At 38.3% G+C, this 18,752-nt stretch overlaps 1 protein-coding gene across 1 annotated transcript in view; it reads left to right on the forward strand.

Moving 5' to 3' along the window:
* LOC131047136 (uncharacterized) overlaps nucleotides 1-18,261 on the forward strand; it is a 335,367-nt gene extending 317,106 nt beyond the window's left edge. Inside the window, exons 11-16 of the mRNA XM_057980989.2 lie at nucleotides 12,246-12,395; nucleotides 12,490-12,715; nucleotides 16,692-16,852; nucleotides 17,266-17,355; nucleotides 17,443-17,541; nucleotides 17,670-18,261. Coding sequence (XP_057836972.2) covers nucleotides 12,246-12,395; nucleotides 12,490-12,715; nucleotides 16,692-16,852; nucleotides 17,266-17,355; nucleotides 17,443-17,541; nucleotides 17,670-17,895 — 952 coding nt within the window. The 3' untranslated portion in view covers nucleotides 17,896-18,261. The remainder of the gene's footprint in view (nucleotides 1-12,245; nucleotides 12,396-12,489; nucleotides 12,716-16,691; nucleotides 16,853-17,265; nucleotides 17,356-17,442; nucleotides 17,542-17,669) is intronic.
* Nucleotides 18,262-18,752: the final 491 nt, after the last annotated feature.

Below are 18,752 nucleotides of genomic sequence, written 5' to 3' on the forward strand. Positions count from 1 at the left end.
CTAAGTGAGTAGGATGACACAAAGAAGGTCAATCCTCCCTATCTATAATGGCTCAAGGAAGCAAATAGGACAGAATGATCCAAAGAAGATCAGCTTCCACAAAGGCTTAGAGAAGCCAAAATGGGGCAAGGGCTCAAGGCAGCCAACCCCACACTTAGGTATATTTAGTATTACTTTGATTTATATAATTATATATATTGGTGTTACTAATCTATGTGCAGGTTCATTCAAGAACAAGGAGACAAGGAGGAATTGCTTGAGGACAAGCAAATTCAAAAGGGGGAGACTGTCATGTCCCCATTCAAAACCGATCCATATATGGAGACGATGATGTCCCCACTCTTGAAGCGATTGATCAACTTCGTGAAGTCTCTAAGAGAGACGAAGTTGTAGAAGAGATAGCCGTATACACAGATATATACATGACAGCAATAATATCCTTGATTCCTCTAGCACGATCATCATCGATAATAGCATGCAGCGTGGGAGCAGCAGAGATTGATACCATTCATTAATTGGATATACACTCTTCATATCTGACAAGGACGAACAATTACGGAGGATCTAGTAATATTTATGCCATCAAACCACTAAGTATTAATTCACCGACTTCCATCTCATGGTGAAATCGAGCATGATTAAGGAATAACTAAAACCAATCACAGTAACTAATAATGATAATCGATTAATGAGGAAAGGCAATGATGATAAAACATGTCTCTATAATCGAATGGACACCACCAATCGATTGTATCCATATATATAGGAAATCATTTCATTATGGAAAGGAGGTTAAGAAGAAATAATCGGGAGCATAGATTCTCAGTCAAGGATTGTGGATAATTATAGGAGAGAAGGGCGTAACCCACATTCAAGGGTAAGCAGAGACCCAGAAGAACAAATCGCGGATCAGCATTTCTGACAACGTATAAGGCAAACCTGCAGTTCGTATCCAAGGAAGCACAGAGGTTAAGGATCGTGTAGCCTACCAGCAACATTGTGGGATGCAAGCAACTTGTCGATAATCTGAAACAATCAGTTCCAGCAATCATATATAAGTGGCACAATAACTATGATAAACCCGACATTGCAGCCGTACCAACAGATATACATTCTTGTTGACATAATAATCCATAGTGCCCTTGTATTGACGTTATTGGTAATAGGCAAACAGATGGATTCCTTAAATACAGATCAGGCACTATTGTCAAATCTAAATATCCCTAGCACTTGCACAATCTGGGTCAGCCAACATGGCACATGGAGTAGAGAAGATGAAAGGCTATGCACTCTTTGCATCCTCTAATTCTCAGTCCAACTGATGGCTTCTCGATTCAAAAGTCTCTCATCACATGGCTTCCTCTTTGGGTATGTTCTCTTCATATGAACCTTAAACATTACCACACATCCTAATTGGGGACAACAAACCCGCAGTTCGTATTCAAGGAAGCACAGAGGTTAAGGATCGTATAGCCTACCAGCAACATTGTGGGATGCAAGCAACTTGTCGATAATCTGAAACAATCAGTTCCAGTAATCATATATAAGTGGCACAATAACTGTGATAAACCCGACAATGCAGCCGTACCAGCAGATATACATTCTTGTTGACATAATAATCCATAGTGCCCTTGTATTGACGTTATTGGTAATATGCGAACATTATATAGAGACGGATTCCTTAAATACAGATCAGGCACTGCTGTCAAATCTAAATATCCTGAACATTTGTATCTGCTAAATGGTTGACATCTGAAATAACATTGCTAATTTGAATTACATCCATTCCTGAGTTTCATTACAAGCATTTGATAGAGTTTGTTCTAGGTCAGATCAGAGAGGGGACATTGCATTTGCATTGGTTTCATGTGGCAAGGTAAGTTCATTGTTCTCATTGGGCAAAGGAAGTAGCTTTCCTCCTTCCTTTCTTTGCATCCTTTCATCATTTGAGTGGGGCATTGATATTGATCGGACCTCTAGGAGGGCAAAGACCATGGCTTGATGCCTGGTCGTGGATCTGAGAGGGCAAAAGAAGTGTTGTCATTGCCTTGGAAGGGCAAAGGAAATGTTGTCATTGCCAAAGGAAGCCTTCCGATCCTGAAGTCGCTGATATTGGCCATCAAAGGGAATAAGCCATCGTGAAGAGATGCCCTAGGCAATGGAAGGAAATGATGGAAAAGTCTTAAATCGCTCTTCTAGGCAATCACTATGTCTTAGTAAAACTCACACTTTTGGTGGTCAAAGGAAGAGGATGATCAGGCTTGTGAAGTGGCATTGTTAATGCCTTAGAAACATTGTAAATCTCCATTGTAAGGTTTGTGGGGCCCAAGCAATGGCGCAATAGTGAAGGGATGCAATGGAAGGGAATGAGTTGGAAGGGATGTTGTGGCAAGAAAGGATGAGGGGATGTGGTAAAGAGATGTCGCGAGGGGTAAGGTAGATGAAGGAAGCTGGGTAGGATAAGTGAGGTGGTAGGTAAGGGTTAGGAATGTGAGATGAGGGTTATATGATGTAGGAAAGGGAGTTGGGAGGTATAAGGGATGGAAGAAAGGGTAGGAAGTGGGGGTGAAGGTGAGAGGAAAGATTAAGGATGAAAGGAAAGAAAGGGTGTAGAGAAGGGAAGAAAAGATGATGGAAGGTAAGAAGTAGAATGTGAATGGAAGGAGGGAAGGTAGGGAAGTGGAAACGGAAGTGATCGGGCTTGAGCACCCACAGGCAATGCTAGGAGAAGTGGAAGTGTTATGTCTTAGGTCGCACATTTCAGTGTCAAAGGAAGTAACTCAATTCTTAGGTTGAGCAAAGGAAGTGGTGCCAAAGGAAATGAATCAAAAATGCTTAAGTTGTTGTCTTAATCCATTTGCTCCAAGCTTCTCATGAGAATTTGAACTTCACCTCCTTCTTCCTTAGAATATTGACTCTCCAAAACAAATCTTCCTTACCCCAATTTGCACTTCAACTCTGATTTCGCAAGAAAAAGATGATGATCATCGTGAATTATTCACTTTTTATGTAATGTCCCCTTCTCCTTAGCATGTGGACATTCACGAGGTTGGCCTATAATTGACCCTCGTAGGCCAAGGAGTTGTGTAGGGGGTCAACGTGGCGGTGATTGGTGGCTTCACATTTCATTATTATTTGATATTTTGATGTTATAAGGGATAACACGTATCATGAGACGTGTGTACTTTATTTAATTAATAAGGTACATTAAAATAACATGTATAATAAAATAATATAAAGTGTACCTACCCTTATCTTCTAAAAGGTGTCTATGATGAGTCATGAAAAGGATAAATAGAAGAGGGGAATACTTGTTTGGCAGGAGTTGTCTGGTCATCTCTTGTATTGAGTTGTGGAGCCAAAGGTTGTCCGTAGAATAGATCTTGGGGAACGATACCTCCCTTCGATCAGCATAACTGAGGAGGTGAAAGACCCTCTGAAGGGTTGCTTAGTGAGTGAGGAGCACTCAGCTTTTCACATTGAGCTTAAGGAGACTTTTCATATCAGATTTTGTGGAGGTTGCTTCAGACTTTCAGATTTCTGTGAATTTGGCCATGGGTGGTGGTGAATGCATCCTTAGGTATTTTGAGTCAGCAATCTCTCCTAGGAAAAGAAGCAACATATTTGTTGATCTAGGAAGGCAAATCGAACTACATTATTGCTGGTTGACATATTGGCTGCAGACTGAACCTTCCTCGATTTTGCCCATATACTATCCATTGTGCATCGATTTTGGTATTGGAGGCTAGCGATGTCAACTAGAGGTTAAGGCGATCCTTTCATGATCTTTGGTGTGAGATTTTGGTGATACTTTGGGTTGCATTTGTGAATCTGATCAGAACAGGTCTGTAGCACTCGAACCCTCGATTTGGGGTGATAATACATGGTTCGGCCTTGAGACAATCTTGTTGGGTGAAGCGCTCTCATTTGGAAGTGAGACCGATCAGTTTGGGAGAGGTTCTTGGCAGCCAACATCAACAAATCAGTCATCCTTTGTATAGCAGCAGGGCCAACCATAGAGTGTTTCGACTTGGAATTGGAGAGACCTCAATTGGGTGGATATTGCTTGATTCTTCATCAGCTCAACAAGGCGATTCATAATCAGGTTCTTAGATACTGCAATTCCTTGTGTTTTCAGTTGATGAGTATTGAGTATGTAAGTGCCAAATGTCCTCAGAAAATCTGAGACGTAAATAATGATTTTGTAATGGCACATTGATTTAGCAATTAATGAAGTATTGGAGTAGTTTGGTGACTGCATATATTTTATTCACTTTCTTGAGGTTGTATGTCATCTATCTGATAAAATGTCAGTCCATGGTTATTCATGTTTGTAAGCTTCAATTGTGTTAGTTGATGTCTATACTCAACATAGGTCATCACACTTCATCTTCAGGCTATTTATGAATAATTTTCATTAAGATTTAGTGTTCAATGTCCCATATAACAAACTGATATTAAGAACAGCAAGCTAATCATTTGTAAGACAGGTGTTTGATGAAATTCCATAAGGGGGTTAAGACTGAAAGTTTATATTAGAATTAGCAAGGGACATTACAATGGTATCAGAGCTTTCATCCTACCATCCTGTGATCGAGTTTGTTGAATGAGTGCAAGAGAAGTAAGGTGCTATAACAGGGAACAATGGAGACAGCAGTACCAAAACACACAAGTTCCTGAAGTGCACACATTATCAACAGCATTGAGGGAAAGAGATGCTAGTAAAATGGCGAAAGAAGATAAAGATGCTCAGATAGAAAGGAAATTTGCCACCATGTTGGATATGATGTCACGATTGTTGGGCAAAATGGAACAGCAGTCCAACAACAATAACAATTACCAAAGAAATGAAGTTGAGCACAGTGGGAGCAATGAAAATATTAGGAATATTGAAGGAGACAGGTCTGTTCACAGAACTCCTATTAGAGGATCAGCCTCTAGAACCCTCTTCCCTACTTTCACACCAAGGGAAGATCCTCCTACAATTGCTGCTACCACATTTGGAGAGGAAGTGAGACAAGCTTACCAAGAGTACAATGCACTACATGCTGATTTGAAGAACCAATGGACCTTTGATCAATATATGAATCAAAGGAATAGAAGAGGAGCTAGGAATGATCATTACACTCAACCAAGAAATGATTATTAGCAAACACTTGGTAAGATTCCTATGCCTTATTTTGATGGCAGCAATAAATGTACAGCTAGGTCTTGGGTGTAGAAGCTTGACAATTACTTGTCATTGAGACCTATGCCAGAAGAAGATGCAATAAGGTTTGCTACCTTACATTTGGAAGAGGCTGCCCATGAGTGGTGGTACCACGGGTTAATTACCCTTGGTCACAACTTAATCACCACCTATGCTGAGTTCACCAAAAATCTGATTAAAAGGTTTGATGTAAAGGACCCAAAGGTGAGCTTTCGTGAGCTAGCACAACTTAAGCAACACAGCTCCCTCAAATCATATGTTGCTGATTTCCAACAATTATTAGTTATGGTTCCCAGTATCAGTGAAAGAAGGTTGGTAGTCCTTTTCATTGAAGGGCTAATGGAACCACTCAAGGGCTGGTTAAAGGCCTTTGATCCTCCCACTCTACAGGAAGTAATGAAGAAGGCACAAGGGATGGAGTTTGCAGCACCTACCAGCAAGTTTTCATCAAAGGGATCTTCTTCCTATCGTGATAATAAGAAGTTTCAAAAGAAGGATGACAAGGCCAAGGGGAAGTCCACTTTTCCTCTTGATCGTGAGACATTGAATGATTTGAGGAAGAAGAAATTATGCTTCTACTGTAAGGGGCCTTATGATGCTAATCATGATTGTCCTTTAAGACCTAAAGGGAAAGCAAACAGGGCTATGTGGGCACTCTATGAAGGATCAGATTCTGACCAGCAATCCAGTGATGAATGTTCTGAGTCAGGAAAGTCAGAACAAGAAGGGGAAGTTGAACTTGAGGTGAAACTCAAAGAGGCTAGTCTGAGGGCTCTTTCAGGATGAGAGGTGTACTTGTTGGGCAAAAAGTCATCGCCTTACTTGATACAGGTGCGACCAATAATTTCATTGATGCAAGACTTGTAGATAGACGAGGCATACGCACTAAAGATTTTGAGGGAATAGGAGTGAAAGTTGTTGATGGTTACACTCTCAAGTGTGACAAGATGATATCCAACTTGCCTATGCGCTTGAATAATTTTGAATTCAAGGCAGATTTCTATGTAGTAAACATGGGTGATACCGATATGGTTCTAGGAATGACATGGCTGCATGATATTGGCATATTCACCCTCAACATCCATGAGATGGAAATGAGATTTGAAATGGATGGGAAGACACATGTGTTGAAGGCACTCAGGGACACCAGTTGCAGGTTTATTTCATTCAGGAGGATGGAACGTCTCTTGCGTCATGACATGGTTGAATGGGAAGCAGGATGTGTTTTGAAACCCACACAAGAGGAGCAGCAAAAACCCATCTATCCACCTGACATCCAGGAGTTGAGGATTAATCATGATAAGGTCTTCAACGAGATTCCACCTAAACGACCTCCTGATAGAGAAATAGAACACATCATTGAATTGGAAGAAGGTGCTAAGCCGGTGATAGTCACTCCATATAGACATCCCAAAAGGCTCAAGGATGAGATAGAGAAAACCATCAAGGAGTTGTTAGCTATGGGGCATATCCAACCTAGTAAGTCACCTTTTGCTTCTTCAGTAGTTTTGGTCAAGAAGAAAGATGGTACATTGCGAATGTGCATTGATTACAAGTTGTTGAACAAAAAGACCATCAAGAATAGGTATCCAATCCCTAGAATTGATGAGTTGATTGATGAGCTTCATGGTGCACAATATTTTTCTAAGATTGACTTAAGGTCAGGTTATCACCAGATTCGAGTTAGGGAGCAGTACATTGAGAAGACAGCGTTTCAATGCCATTGTGGACATTTTGAGTTTCTGGTTATGCCATCTGGGCTAACCAACGCACCTACCACTTTCCAATCTCCAATGAACAAGGTATTTCATTCTCAACTGCGAAAATTTGTGCTAGTCTTCTTTGATGATATTTTGGTGTATAGCAGGACTTGGAAGGAACACATTGAGCACTTGGATACAGTTTTGGGTATTCTTGGCAAGGAGTCTTTATATGCCAAGGAATCCAAATGTGACTTGGGCATGACTGAGTTACTTTATTTAGGCCACATCATCAGTGCAAAAGGTGTGTGTATGGACCTCGACAAGGTCAAGGCAATTGTAGATTGGCCTACACCTGAGAATTTGACACAGCTTAGAGGGTTTTGGGGCTTATGTGGTTTTTATCGCAGGTTTGTGAATGGATACTCCTGACATGTAGCTCCACTCACTGATTTGACTAAGAAGGGTTTGTATGGACACCCGAAGCGCAGGAATGCTTTGAGATGTTCAAACGAATAATGACCACTTGTCCAGTACTTGCTTTGCCAGACTTTAGTAAACCCTTTGAGTTGCAGTGTGATGCTTCAGTTGAGGGGATCGGGGCTGTCCTTATGCAGGACAAACATCCGATTCCATTTGAGAGCAGGAAGTTGAGAGGTCCTGAGAGGAGCTACAGCATATACGACAAGGAAATGTTGGCCATCATGCATGCTTTGGCCAGATTCAGGCAGTATTTGGTAGGCAGCAAATTCACGGTGAAAACAAACCATAACAGCTTGAGACATTTCCTTGGGCAGCGAGATCTTAATGATAGGCAGTAGAAATGGGTGAGCAAGCTACAATCATATGACTTTGACATTTCCTTTGTCAAAGGTACGCAGAATGTAGTTGCTGATGCACTATCTCGCTATCCACATTTGCGCTCCATGGCACAAATTTCAGAAGATTGGAGGCACTTGATTGTAGCAAAATATGCCAAGGACTCTTGGGCTTCAGGTTTCATTGAGGGGTCGGTTCATGATGATAGATACACCATTGTGAATGATTTAATCATTTACAAGGGAAGGATATTTTTGACCCCAGGATCGGATGTGAAGAACATGGTGATGAGAACCTTTCATGATACACCTATGGCAGGTCATCCTGGCTATTATAAGACATACAAACAGGTACGGGAGAGTTTCACTTGGAAAGGTTTGAAATCCAATGCTCTTCGATATGTTAGAGAGTGTCATGTTTGCCAGCAGAATAAGCAGGACCACTCATACCCTGCAGGCTTGCTTCAGCCACTTCCGATGCCTAATAGGAAGTGGGAGTGCATTTCCATGGACTTCATCACCAGTTTACCTAATGTGCAGGGTAAGGACTGTATCTATGTAGTGGTTGACCGTTTGACTAAGTACACCCATTTCTTCCCGATCACCACTACACATTCAGCTACATAGGTAGTAGAGCTTTTCTTCAGGGAGATATTCAGGTTGCATGGTTTACCTCGAAGTATAGTGGCTGTGAGTGATAGAGATAGCAAGTTTATGAACCATTTTTGGCAAGAGCTCTTCAAACTTTGTGGGACCAAGCTCACTCCAAGCACTAGCTACCACCCGTAGACGGATGGACAAACAGAAATAGTGAATAAGTGGGTGGAGGGATATCTCAAAAATTACATTGCAAGGAAGCTGAAGGGTTGGATCAAGTGGATATATCTTTGCGAGTATTTTTATAATACCACTTATCACCTTTCTATTCAGATGACACCATTTATGGCGTTGTATGGGTATGAGGCACCTAGCTTTATTGATCTATTGTTCAGTGATAGTCGAGTACCTAGTGCTGGAGATATGCTACAAGAAAATCGAGATATTATGAGGGCTCTTCGGGAGAATCTTCAAAAGGCACAAAACCAGCAGAAGCAATACGCAGATCAGAAGAGAGTAGAAAAGACATTTGAGGTGGGTGACATGGTTTATTTGATGCTACAATCATATAGACAGTCTACTCTCAAGAGGAGTGGTGCCAAGAAGCTTAAGCCACGATATTATGGACCTTACAGGATTATCAAGCGTGTGGGAGAGGTGGCTTATGAGCTTGAGCTACCAGCAGATAGTAGAGTGCATAATGTCTCACGTCTCAAAAAGGCGTTAGGGCATCATGTGACTCCTTCTATGACTTTGCCACCCTTGGATGATGAGGGTAAATTGATTTTAGTACCTGAGGCTATCTTGGATGTTAGAGAGAAGCGGTTGAGGAAGAGAGTCATCAGGAAATATTTGATCAAATGGAAGGATTTGCCAGTTGAGGATGCTACATGGGAAAGCGGGGAGATTCTGCAGCATCCAACATTGAGATTGCTTGAGGACAAGCAATTTCAAGGAGGGGGGACTATAATGTCCCCTTCTCCTTAGCACGTGGACATTCACGAGGTTGGCCAATAATTGACCCTCGTAGGCCAAGGAGTTGTGTAGGGGGTTGACATGGCATTGATTGGTGGCTTCACATTTCATTATTATTTGATATTTTGATGTTATAAGGGATAACATGTATCATGAGACGTGTGTACTTTATTTAATTAATAAGGTACATTAAAATAACATGTATAATAAAATAATATAAAGTGTACCTACCCTTATCTTCTAGAAGGTGTCTATGATGAGTCATGAAAAGGATAAATAGAAGAGGGGAATACATGTTTGGCAGGAATTGTTTGGTTATCTCTTGTATTGAGTTGTGGAGCCAAAGGTTGTCCGCAGAATAGATCTTAGGGAACGATACCTCCCTTCGATCAGCATAACTGAGGAGGTGAAAGACCCTCTGAAGGGTTGCTTAGTGAGTGAGGAGCACTCAGCTTTTCACATTGAGCTTAAGGAGACTTTTCATATCAGATTTTGTGGAGGTTGCTTCAGATTTTCAGATTTCTGCGAATATGCCCATGGGTGGTGGTGAATGCATCTCTTGGGTATTTTGAGTTAGCAATCTCTCCTAGGAAAAGAAGCGACATATTTGTTGATCTAGGAAGGCAAATTGAACTACATTATTGCTGGTTGACATATTGGCTGCAGACTGAACCTTCCTCGATTTTGCCCATACACTATCCATTGTGCATCAATTTTGGTATTGGAGGCTAGCGATGTCAACTAGAGGTTAAGGCGATCCCTTCATGATCTTTGGTGTTTGATTTTGGTGATACTTTGGGTTGCATTTGTGAATCTGATCAGAACAGGTCCATGGCACTTGAACCCTCGATTTGGGGTGATAATACATGGTTTGGCCTTGCGACATCCTTGTTGGGTGAAGCGCTCTCATTTGGAAGTGAGACCGATCAGTTTGGGAGAGGTTCTTGGCAGCCAACATTAACAAATCAGTCATCCTTTGTACAGCAGCAGGGCCGACCATAGAGTGTTTCGACTTGGAATTGGAGAGACCTCAATTGGGTGGATATTGCTTGATTCTTCATCAGCTCAACAAGGCGATTCATAATCAGGTTCTTAGATACTGCAATTCCTTGTGTTTTCAGTTGATGTGTATTGAGTATGTAAGTGCCAAATGTCCTCATAAAATCTGAGACGTAATTTGTTATCAGTCCAAATAATGATTTTGTAATGGCACATTGATTTAGCAATTAATGAAGTATTGGAGTAGTTTGGTGACTACATATATTTTATTCAGTTTCTTGAGGTTGTATGTCATCTATTTGATAAAATGTCAGTCCATGGTTATTCATGTTTGTAAGCTTCAATTGTGTTAGTTGCTGTCTATACTCAACATAGGTCATCACGCTTCATCTTCAGGGTATTTATGAATAATTTTCATTAAGATTTAGTGTTCAATTTCCCATATAATAAACTGATATTAAGAACAGCAAGCTAATCATTTGTAAGACAAGTGTTTGACGAAATTCCATAAGGGGGTTAAGACTGAAAGTTTATATCAGAATTAGCAAGGGACATTACATTCTAAGCCCTGAAAACAAGCAGACCTTACCTCGTCCATAGAGAGAGCCCTGGCTTGATTAGCTCTTGACCAACTACACCTCTTCCAAGTGAAAGGCTAATAGCTAAAGACTCTACAAGTAACCTAAAAAGAAGAAAAAAGTGGGGTTCCCCATTTGCAATGGGGCGATGTGTGAAGACGTCACAATAGGTCCCACTACTTTCTAAATGTAATTTTCTTTTATATTATCAATACAAAGGGAGCAACCCCCCATGGCTGCAATTTACTCATCGATAGAAAAAACCTTGGATAAATAAAATAGTTTACTTCTTGTTTACAGATTTATTTAAAATATCTATGCTACTTTTATCCATATGTTTATTTTATTTAGAGAGCTACTTTGGTATGTAAACTTAGTATACATTGGAAATCAGAATTCATTATTTGAGTAACTTTTTGTTTTTTCTCTAGTTGGAAAACTATGATTAATGCAGATAGATTAAAGAGCCTCATGTCATTACCATGTACATAAAAATTATAACACGTCCAGCATATATTAAAAAAAAATAGAACTATATAATATATGTGAGCTATAAATAATTTTATTAATATAAATCTTATAATAGAGATCTTATATAATTTAATGTTTATTTTTCTTATATTTATTTTATATTTTATTTATATTAAAATAATATTAAAAAAAGACAAACTTACGAACTTTGAACATTATCACGATATTTTTATAAAATTGGCTGACAAACTTGTTTTGAATTTTTCCTAGCCAAACTTGGATATGAAGATTGTTACTTAGGTTTAAGTTAATGAGTCAAGTAATTCTACCTTGAGTGATTGTTTCATTGTTCTTCGCAGCTATAATCCCAAGTTCACAATGATATTTTTTTATTATGAGCAGTGATTCATCATCAGGATGATAGAGAACTAAAAGAGAAATATCTTTGTGGCCACATGATAATGGATCATATATTTGTGATCACAAAGATATTTCTTCTTTAGCTCTCTATCATCCTAATGATGGATCACACTCGATCTGAAATATTGATTCGAAAAATTCTATTACTGATGTCTATAAAGTTTTATCAATTGTTCTTTCTGTATAAAATTTAATTGGTTGTTCTTTTTTGTATGGTTAGATATTATAGTGGAAAACAATCCTCAAGGCAAGGGAGCTAAAACCTTTGTCTAGAACTTTTAATCAGAAATAATCAAGGCAAGGGAGCCAAAACGCACTCAAATACCTTGGCATGGACTGCTACTTCTTTAGTTTGACATAACTTCCACAGAGACTCATTTCATCCTTAGACAAACACTTATTTCATTCTCTCTATTGATCGTTGTGGAAGGGTAAGAACATTTTGTACCCGATTGATTGTGTGCGTGTCCTTTAACAGGATGGTTCTGGACGGCAATACTTTAGAATTTATTGGGCAAAAGCTTATATGTGAAGATCTATCACATGGAAAGGAGGCTATAAAAGTACCATGTACCAATGATGTAGATGATGCTCCACCCCCATCATTGGAGTACATTACTAGCAGCAAGTATTATTTCCTTTCTTCTAATTCGTGGTCTAGAATCCATTCTTTTAATATGATAATGCATCTGGCTGGTATAATTGGTTTTATGTTTGGACAGATTCTCAGTGGAAGCAGATGCTATCTTGAAAATTGTGCTAGCAAATGTGAAGAAACAAGCAAAGCCTTGTACTGGCTGTTATAAGATTGAAATAGATGATCCAAAAGCTAGTATTTCTGCTCACGTTGATGTTAATGAGGGAGGACGTCACCAAGACAGACGGATTGATTGGCAAGGAGAGCCAATGCTTGGTCGCTTGCCATATGATTGTTATGGCCTTCTTCAGGTGCTCCTGGAAGAATCCTAATATATAAATCATTTACATGTTTCGATTCTTCAATTTACATAGCATGGTCTGATCTTTTGACATTTTGGTGTTGTGGCTTTAGAAGTAGAGTAAGAGATCAATTATACTACACAAGACTTGTTCTCCTTGTTATAACACTTGTGGAATGTAATTTACAGCTAAAGTTAGTAGTTCATATAATAAAGATTAAGTTTTGTGTGAGTCAGTACAGTACAAACCAAAAAAACTATCAGTGGCACTTAAAAGTAAACCCAGCAAAAACGGCACAAGGGAGTAAAACGAATCTCCACAAACTAAGACTGAAATAATTAAAGATTTTAAATCGCTAGGGGGTGATCTCCTAGTGAGTAGATCCCAAACATGCCAAAAGTAAAATGCTATTTATTACAAACATTACAAATAGTCATGAGAGGCTGGCCCTAACCTATTCATAGTCGTGAAAAGCATTTCAAAAATTGAATCTGCATCTCTATTCAGAACGACATTGAAGACAAAAATATCACTCTTTATGTCCTAGTAGTTCATTGAAAACCCCTCAAAATAAGAAGCCACTATCCGAAAAATTGTTTAGTAATTGGTTGCTGCAGCTTAAAATCCCTGAGTAATATGTGATCTATAATTTAGGTTGATGCTTTGAGTTCTTGTATTTAAATCCTCTCCCAATAAATTTTTTGGGTATATAAATCATCCAGTGCTACATATTGTAGTTGCGTGAAAGAGGTTAGCTTTTTTTAGATGTGGATCCATAATGTTAGAAGCCTATGTTGAAACCATAGCAGCTAAGTAAGCAAAAACACAAGGGTTACGCATGAATTTCATTTGGTCTTGTAGAATACATGCTACATCTTTCATTTTTTAATTGTTGTACTGGGATACAGAGTACGATAATTAGTGGGGTACAGAGTAGGATAATGAATATTAAGATTAGTTTCTGTGATTAATTATTAGTTATTCGGTAGCTGTAGATTTCAGTTTTCTATTTCTTTATATGTACAACATTTATTTATAGAAATTAAATGAGATTTTTGGAAAGCCTTCTCTTCTATGTTTTGGATTCCTTCAATTCGTATCAGAGTGCTAGTGATGAGCCCTTGGTTGATAAGAATATGGAGATGTGAAATTTTTTCTAGAGAAAGAATGAGATGAGTTGTAAATGTTGGCGCTTGGGTGTTAAGGGTTTTGCAAGTCATTTGGCTTGTAATAAATTCTATGTTGATTGTGTGCCTATTTACCAACATATTGCTAAAGTTCATACTGTCATTGAACCACAAAAATTGATGGCACTATGGTGTATTCTTGTCACCAACCCTGGTAAACTGTTTTCTACAATCACTATTGTCAATCACTTTCACCGTCTATTGTAGTTAAATTGAAAGATTAAATGAACATCAAGTTTTCTTGATGCGGCTACCATCGGCAATGGAATAGAAGAGATGATAAGGTACGGTACTTATTTTATTCAATTTCTCTCCCTATTTGTTATTGCCTAGTTCAAGGAATAGCCAAGTGCTCAATTACGCATGGGGTTTAGTATTGCTTTTAATAAATGGAGTCGTAGTTAATATCAAGCAAAGAGAGCCACACTATTTGATAGTGTTCGTAATACTTGTACTCTTTTTTTAAGTACTAAGGCTGTTTTGCGGAGAAATAAGGGTGTTTAGAGTAATAAGGGTGTAATTGGAGTTATAAGGTGATTATGTGTGCTTGAGATTTGAGGCTAATTTCTTTTTTGTTTACAAGCATTATGATGAGTATTTTTCAAGTTGTTTTTACATTCTGCATCATGGGTTCTATTTTGTATGAAGATGGCATTTCATCTTTATGCATTAAAATTGACAATTTAAAAGAAGTTAATCAAATAGCAGAATGTTAGAGGCATTATCAGCCTAATTATATGTAGTTTTGTGCTCAATATATTTTTCTACAATAGGAGATAGATAGGTTGTAATATCAGACACTTGATTCTTTAGCATAGAAGAAAGATGTTGAACATGTTCCTCTTAGCATGTCTACACAACAAGCAAGTGAAAAACCCATAGTGAGAGTTTGAGAGTCTTAAAAATGAACAAAAGAAATGCTTATAAGGTTATTGTTGGATCTTACGTTCCAAAGTATTCAAAACCCATCAAATTTGTATCTAGAGGGCTTATGAATATATGTCAAGTTGAATCTTTCTTTGCCAATGTCGAATTGGTTCAATCGAAATTGTGTTCCTATTGTGGTCATCATGCTCATAAATTAGTTTCTTGTTTTGATATAAACCCCTATTCTTTATGTGGTCAACATACTCATGACTCTTCTCATTATTTTCAAAAGCAAGTGCACAAACCTATATTGTGTTGCAAATCCTTTGTTTGAACCAATCCCAAGGGAGACATCAGATGCTTCCTAAGATACTGTAATTATGACACCTTTGATGGAGATTGAACTGGATGCCTCAAATGAGGTTGTGTTGAGTGTTATTGAAGCTCCTATTGGTGATGACAATGTTGTTGGTGATGGGCAATGTTATTGGCGATAACAAGATTGATTATGCTCTTCTTCAAAGTGTCATATATTCTCTTTATGCTCGAGATGCCTTTGATAATTTTTATGATATGTTTGCATGATGTCGAAACTGTTGTTGTAGAGGATTGTTTCTATCCGTTTTGTAGGTTGTTGTAGTGCATGTCCCTTGTAGAGGGGACCTTTGTTTGTATGTGTATGACAAATTTAAATGGAGGCTTCACAGATTTGAGTGTTGTATGCTTTAGATGTTTTGTAGATTTGTTGATTCTGTGGCATTTTTAGTTTTTCTTTAAGTTGTGTGTGGTAGCTTTGGACAATGTTTCGCCCTCAATATTGCAAACTTCAAGATTGGCCGTGAGACAGGTCTCAGGTTTTTAGATATCCAATTTTTTGACACTACAAATAGAGATGAGATGACTTTGCTGGCCACGATTTAAAGTGGGCACCAATGATGAGAGTGACTTGCTGATGGTCAATTTTAGATTGATCATCCTTGATTGGACAGTGAATGCCTTGATTATTGGAGAATGTAGTTTCATCATCATTTTGGGAGATGGCTTGGGAGAGTAGCTGAGTCATCATATTTGGATAGAAATTCTTTTTTTTTCCTGGAGGAATAGGTTTTTTTGTGTCGGCACATGCCTTTATTTATTGAACTTAAGAACTTTGTGGACTAGGGTGGGTTCAGATTTTCAAATAGTGCTACAAAACAAATTTTGAAGTTTCTTGGATTTAGTTGTCCAATTTTTCTCTATTTGGCAAATGGTTTATTATGACACACTGACTAGGTGTGATTTCTTATTGCATTGGAGATGGATCACATGTAGTGATATCATCAAGATTTTGTGTTTTTAGAGAAGCCGCTCATTGGAGACTTCAATCTTTGCTTGGTGTTCTTCCAAATGTTCATATGGGGGAGAATGTAAGATAAACATTAAGATCAGTTTTCATGATTAGTTATTAGTTAGTTGTAGATTTCAGTTTTCTATTCTGATATATTTTCTAGTCTATATATGAACGACATTTATTCATAGAAATTAATGAAGATTTTTGGAAAGCCTTCTCTTCTATGTTTTAAATTCCTTCATGCAGGCAACATTCACATGTCAAAAGACATATACTGTAACTTCCTGGAACAATATTGGATTCATCTTGTGGACGATTGTTATCTTTCTAATTCGTTTAATTCTTTGTTGGCCTTGCTGCTTTGTTAACACTGATTATATTTTGATACACTACAAATTATGTTTGAATATTTTCAATTTGACTTAAAGTAATTGCTGGAAATCAAATTTACTAGGGCTTTCTGCAAGATTTGAAGCTGCTTTCTTTGCAGAACATCAAACATTGCTTGAGATTTGATTGTCATGAAGAACGTAATAGCACAATTTTACAGTTTTATGTACTATTCACACAATTTCTCTAATTATTTTTTATACTCTTGCAGCTTGGATGGCTCACAATAGATTTAGTAGAATGTAACAGCAGATGCTGCTGTGGATCTAAATGTATAAACCGGGAACTTCAAAAAGGGCTTCAACTTGCTTTAGAAGTTTTTAAAACAAAAGACCGAGGATGGGGTGTACGAACCCTCGAACAAATTCCAAGGTATGACTTAGTTGCTTCTGTTCCTTGCATTGTTGCTCTGCTCTTAGCTGCATTAAAAAGGGCATACATGTAGTTTTGCACACAACTTTTTTCATTAAGAGATGAAGTGAATGTGTCTGGCAAGGGGATAGAAGGAACATTATTCAGGAGACGGACCCTGCTTTCAGTGCACTTACTTTCATTAGGTTAATAATCCATAAAGTATTATAGGGTAAGGAGTTTCCATTCTTTGGATACTAATAATACGAAATTGCCCTGGTGAGAGGAAGGGTTTTGTTACGGTAAATAAAAAACGTACACATTCTTGCATGATATGTGGTCAGAGTATTCAGTAACATAGGCGCTTAGTTGAAATTCTTTGAGGAAATCAGGAGAAACTTGGTCCTTTTGTGATGTTATTCTGTTGACAACAGAGGAAAATTTGTTATGGAGTACGTTGGGGAAGTGCTGACACAGGTAGAAGCTAGTAAAAGAGGGCAACTCTATGCGGAGTACAATTCCAGGTGAACTAGACTGTAATTCCACTATCTTTACAAATGTTCGTCTTTAAGAGTAGTAATTAAGCTCTGTTCACATTTGAAATGGTGCAGCTACCTTTGCAATCTTGATCATCCTACTGTTGCTCAAGAAGATAACCTTGTAATTGATGGTTTCAAGATGTCAAATGTTGCTCGTTTCATCAATCACAGGTCAGTTGCTGAAAATACCCTTTTTTGCATCATAAATTGAATGAAGGGAACACAAAAGGAAAGACATTGTTGATGCAGATCAGATAGTAAACTGTAACTTAACTAGATTGATATGTGTTCATTGGCAGCTGTGAAGGTAACTTACGATTGTACAGAGTGTATACGGAAACATTAGACCCCAGGATTTTTCGGATAGGTCTGTACGCATGCCGTGACGTCGAAATTGGTGAAGAGCTTACGTATGATTACAAGTATGTCCAGGAAGAACCTTCTGTAGATTCTGCTGATAAACCTTCAGCTGTCAAATGCTTCTGCCAGGCTAAAAATTGTAGGCAGGTGTTATTGTCAGGTTAAAACTGAAATTCCTCAGTTAAACTATATGCTGGAAAGTTAATTTATGGTCATCCCTTCTATATTTAATCATTGTGAATTTATATTGGGCTTCATGCATGGCTTCCTTGAAGAATAATGATATCGCTGCTCCATATTTTGCCATTATAACTTATGTTGATTTGGGGTATTGCATGAGAATAATTGTGTAGTGTTCAATCCTCATCTAGTTTGCCATCGTGACTTGTGGAGTTCATTTGGGTACACCATATGACAGCCAGTAGGAATTATTATTAGTGCTCAGACCTCGCATATTTTGGCGCATTTTTTTGTGGTTATAAGAAATGTTTTTTTTTTTAATCAAACGCAGATTCAATTTTGGTTGCTCAATTTGTTCTACACCCTTTCTTGCAACAATATTTCAATGGCATTTTTATTATTCGAACCAGTATGTGTAATGCGCTATATTTGTGCTGAAGATATCAATAAATAAAAACAGGATGAATTATTTGCGATACAAAACTGACATCAAATTAGCTACACTACATTTTTATTGGGGAACATGATGAGAAAGCATATTTAGGGGCAGTTATTAAAGGGAAAGCTAGGCTGTTAGTGGCACAACTGAGGACTGGTTTGCATCATCTCAGGGGTGAAACTGGTAGGTGGCAAAGGCCCAAGGGGTTATGGGAAAAGAGAACTTGTTTGTTTTGCAGGATGGGAGCAGTAGAGACTGAATGGCACTTTCTTACTGAATGCACAGCGTATGATGATATCCGGGCTCAGTATGAGATCATTCTGAAGGCCAACAACATGCATCAGTTATTTGACAAGGACAAGATCAACCAAACGGCTAGGTTTCTAGTCAAGATTCATAACAG

The sequence above is a fragment of the Cryptomeria japonica genome, chromosome 4 (genome assembly GCF_030272615.1).
Source record: "Cryptomeria japonica chromosome 4, Sugi_1.0, whole genome shotgun sequence".
NCBI lineage: Eukaryota > Viridiplantae > Streptophyta > Pinopsida > Cupressales > Cupressaceae > Cryptomeria > Cryptomeria japonica.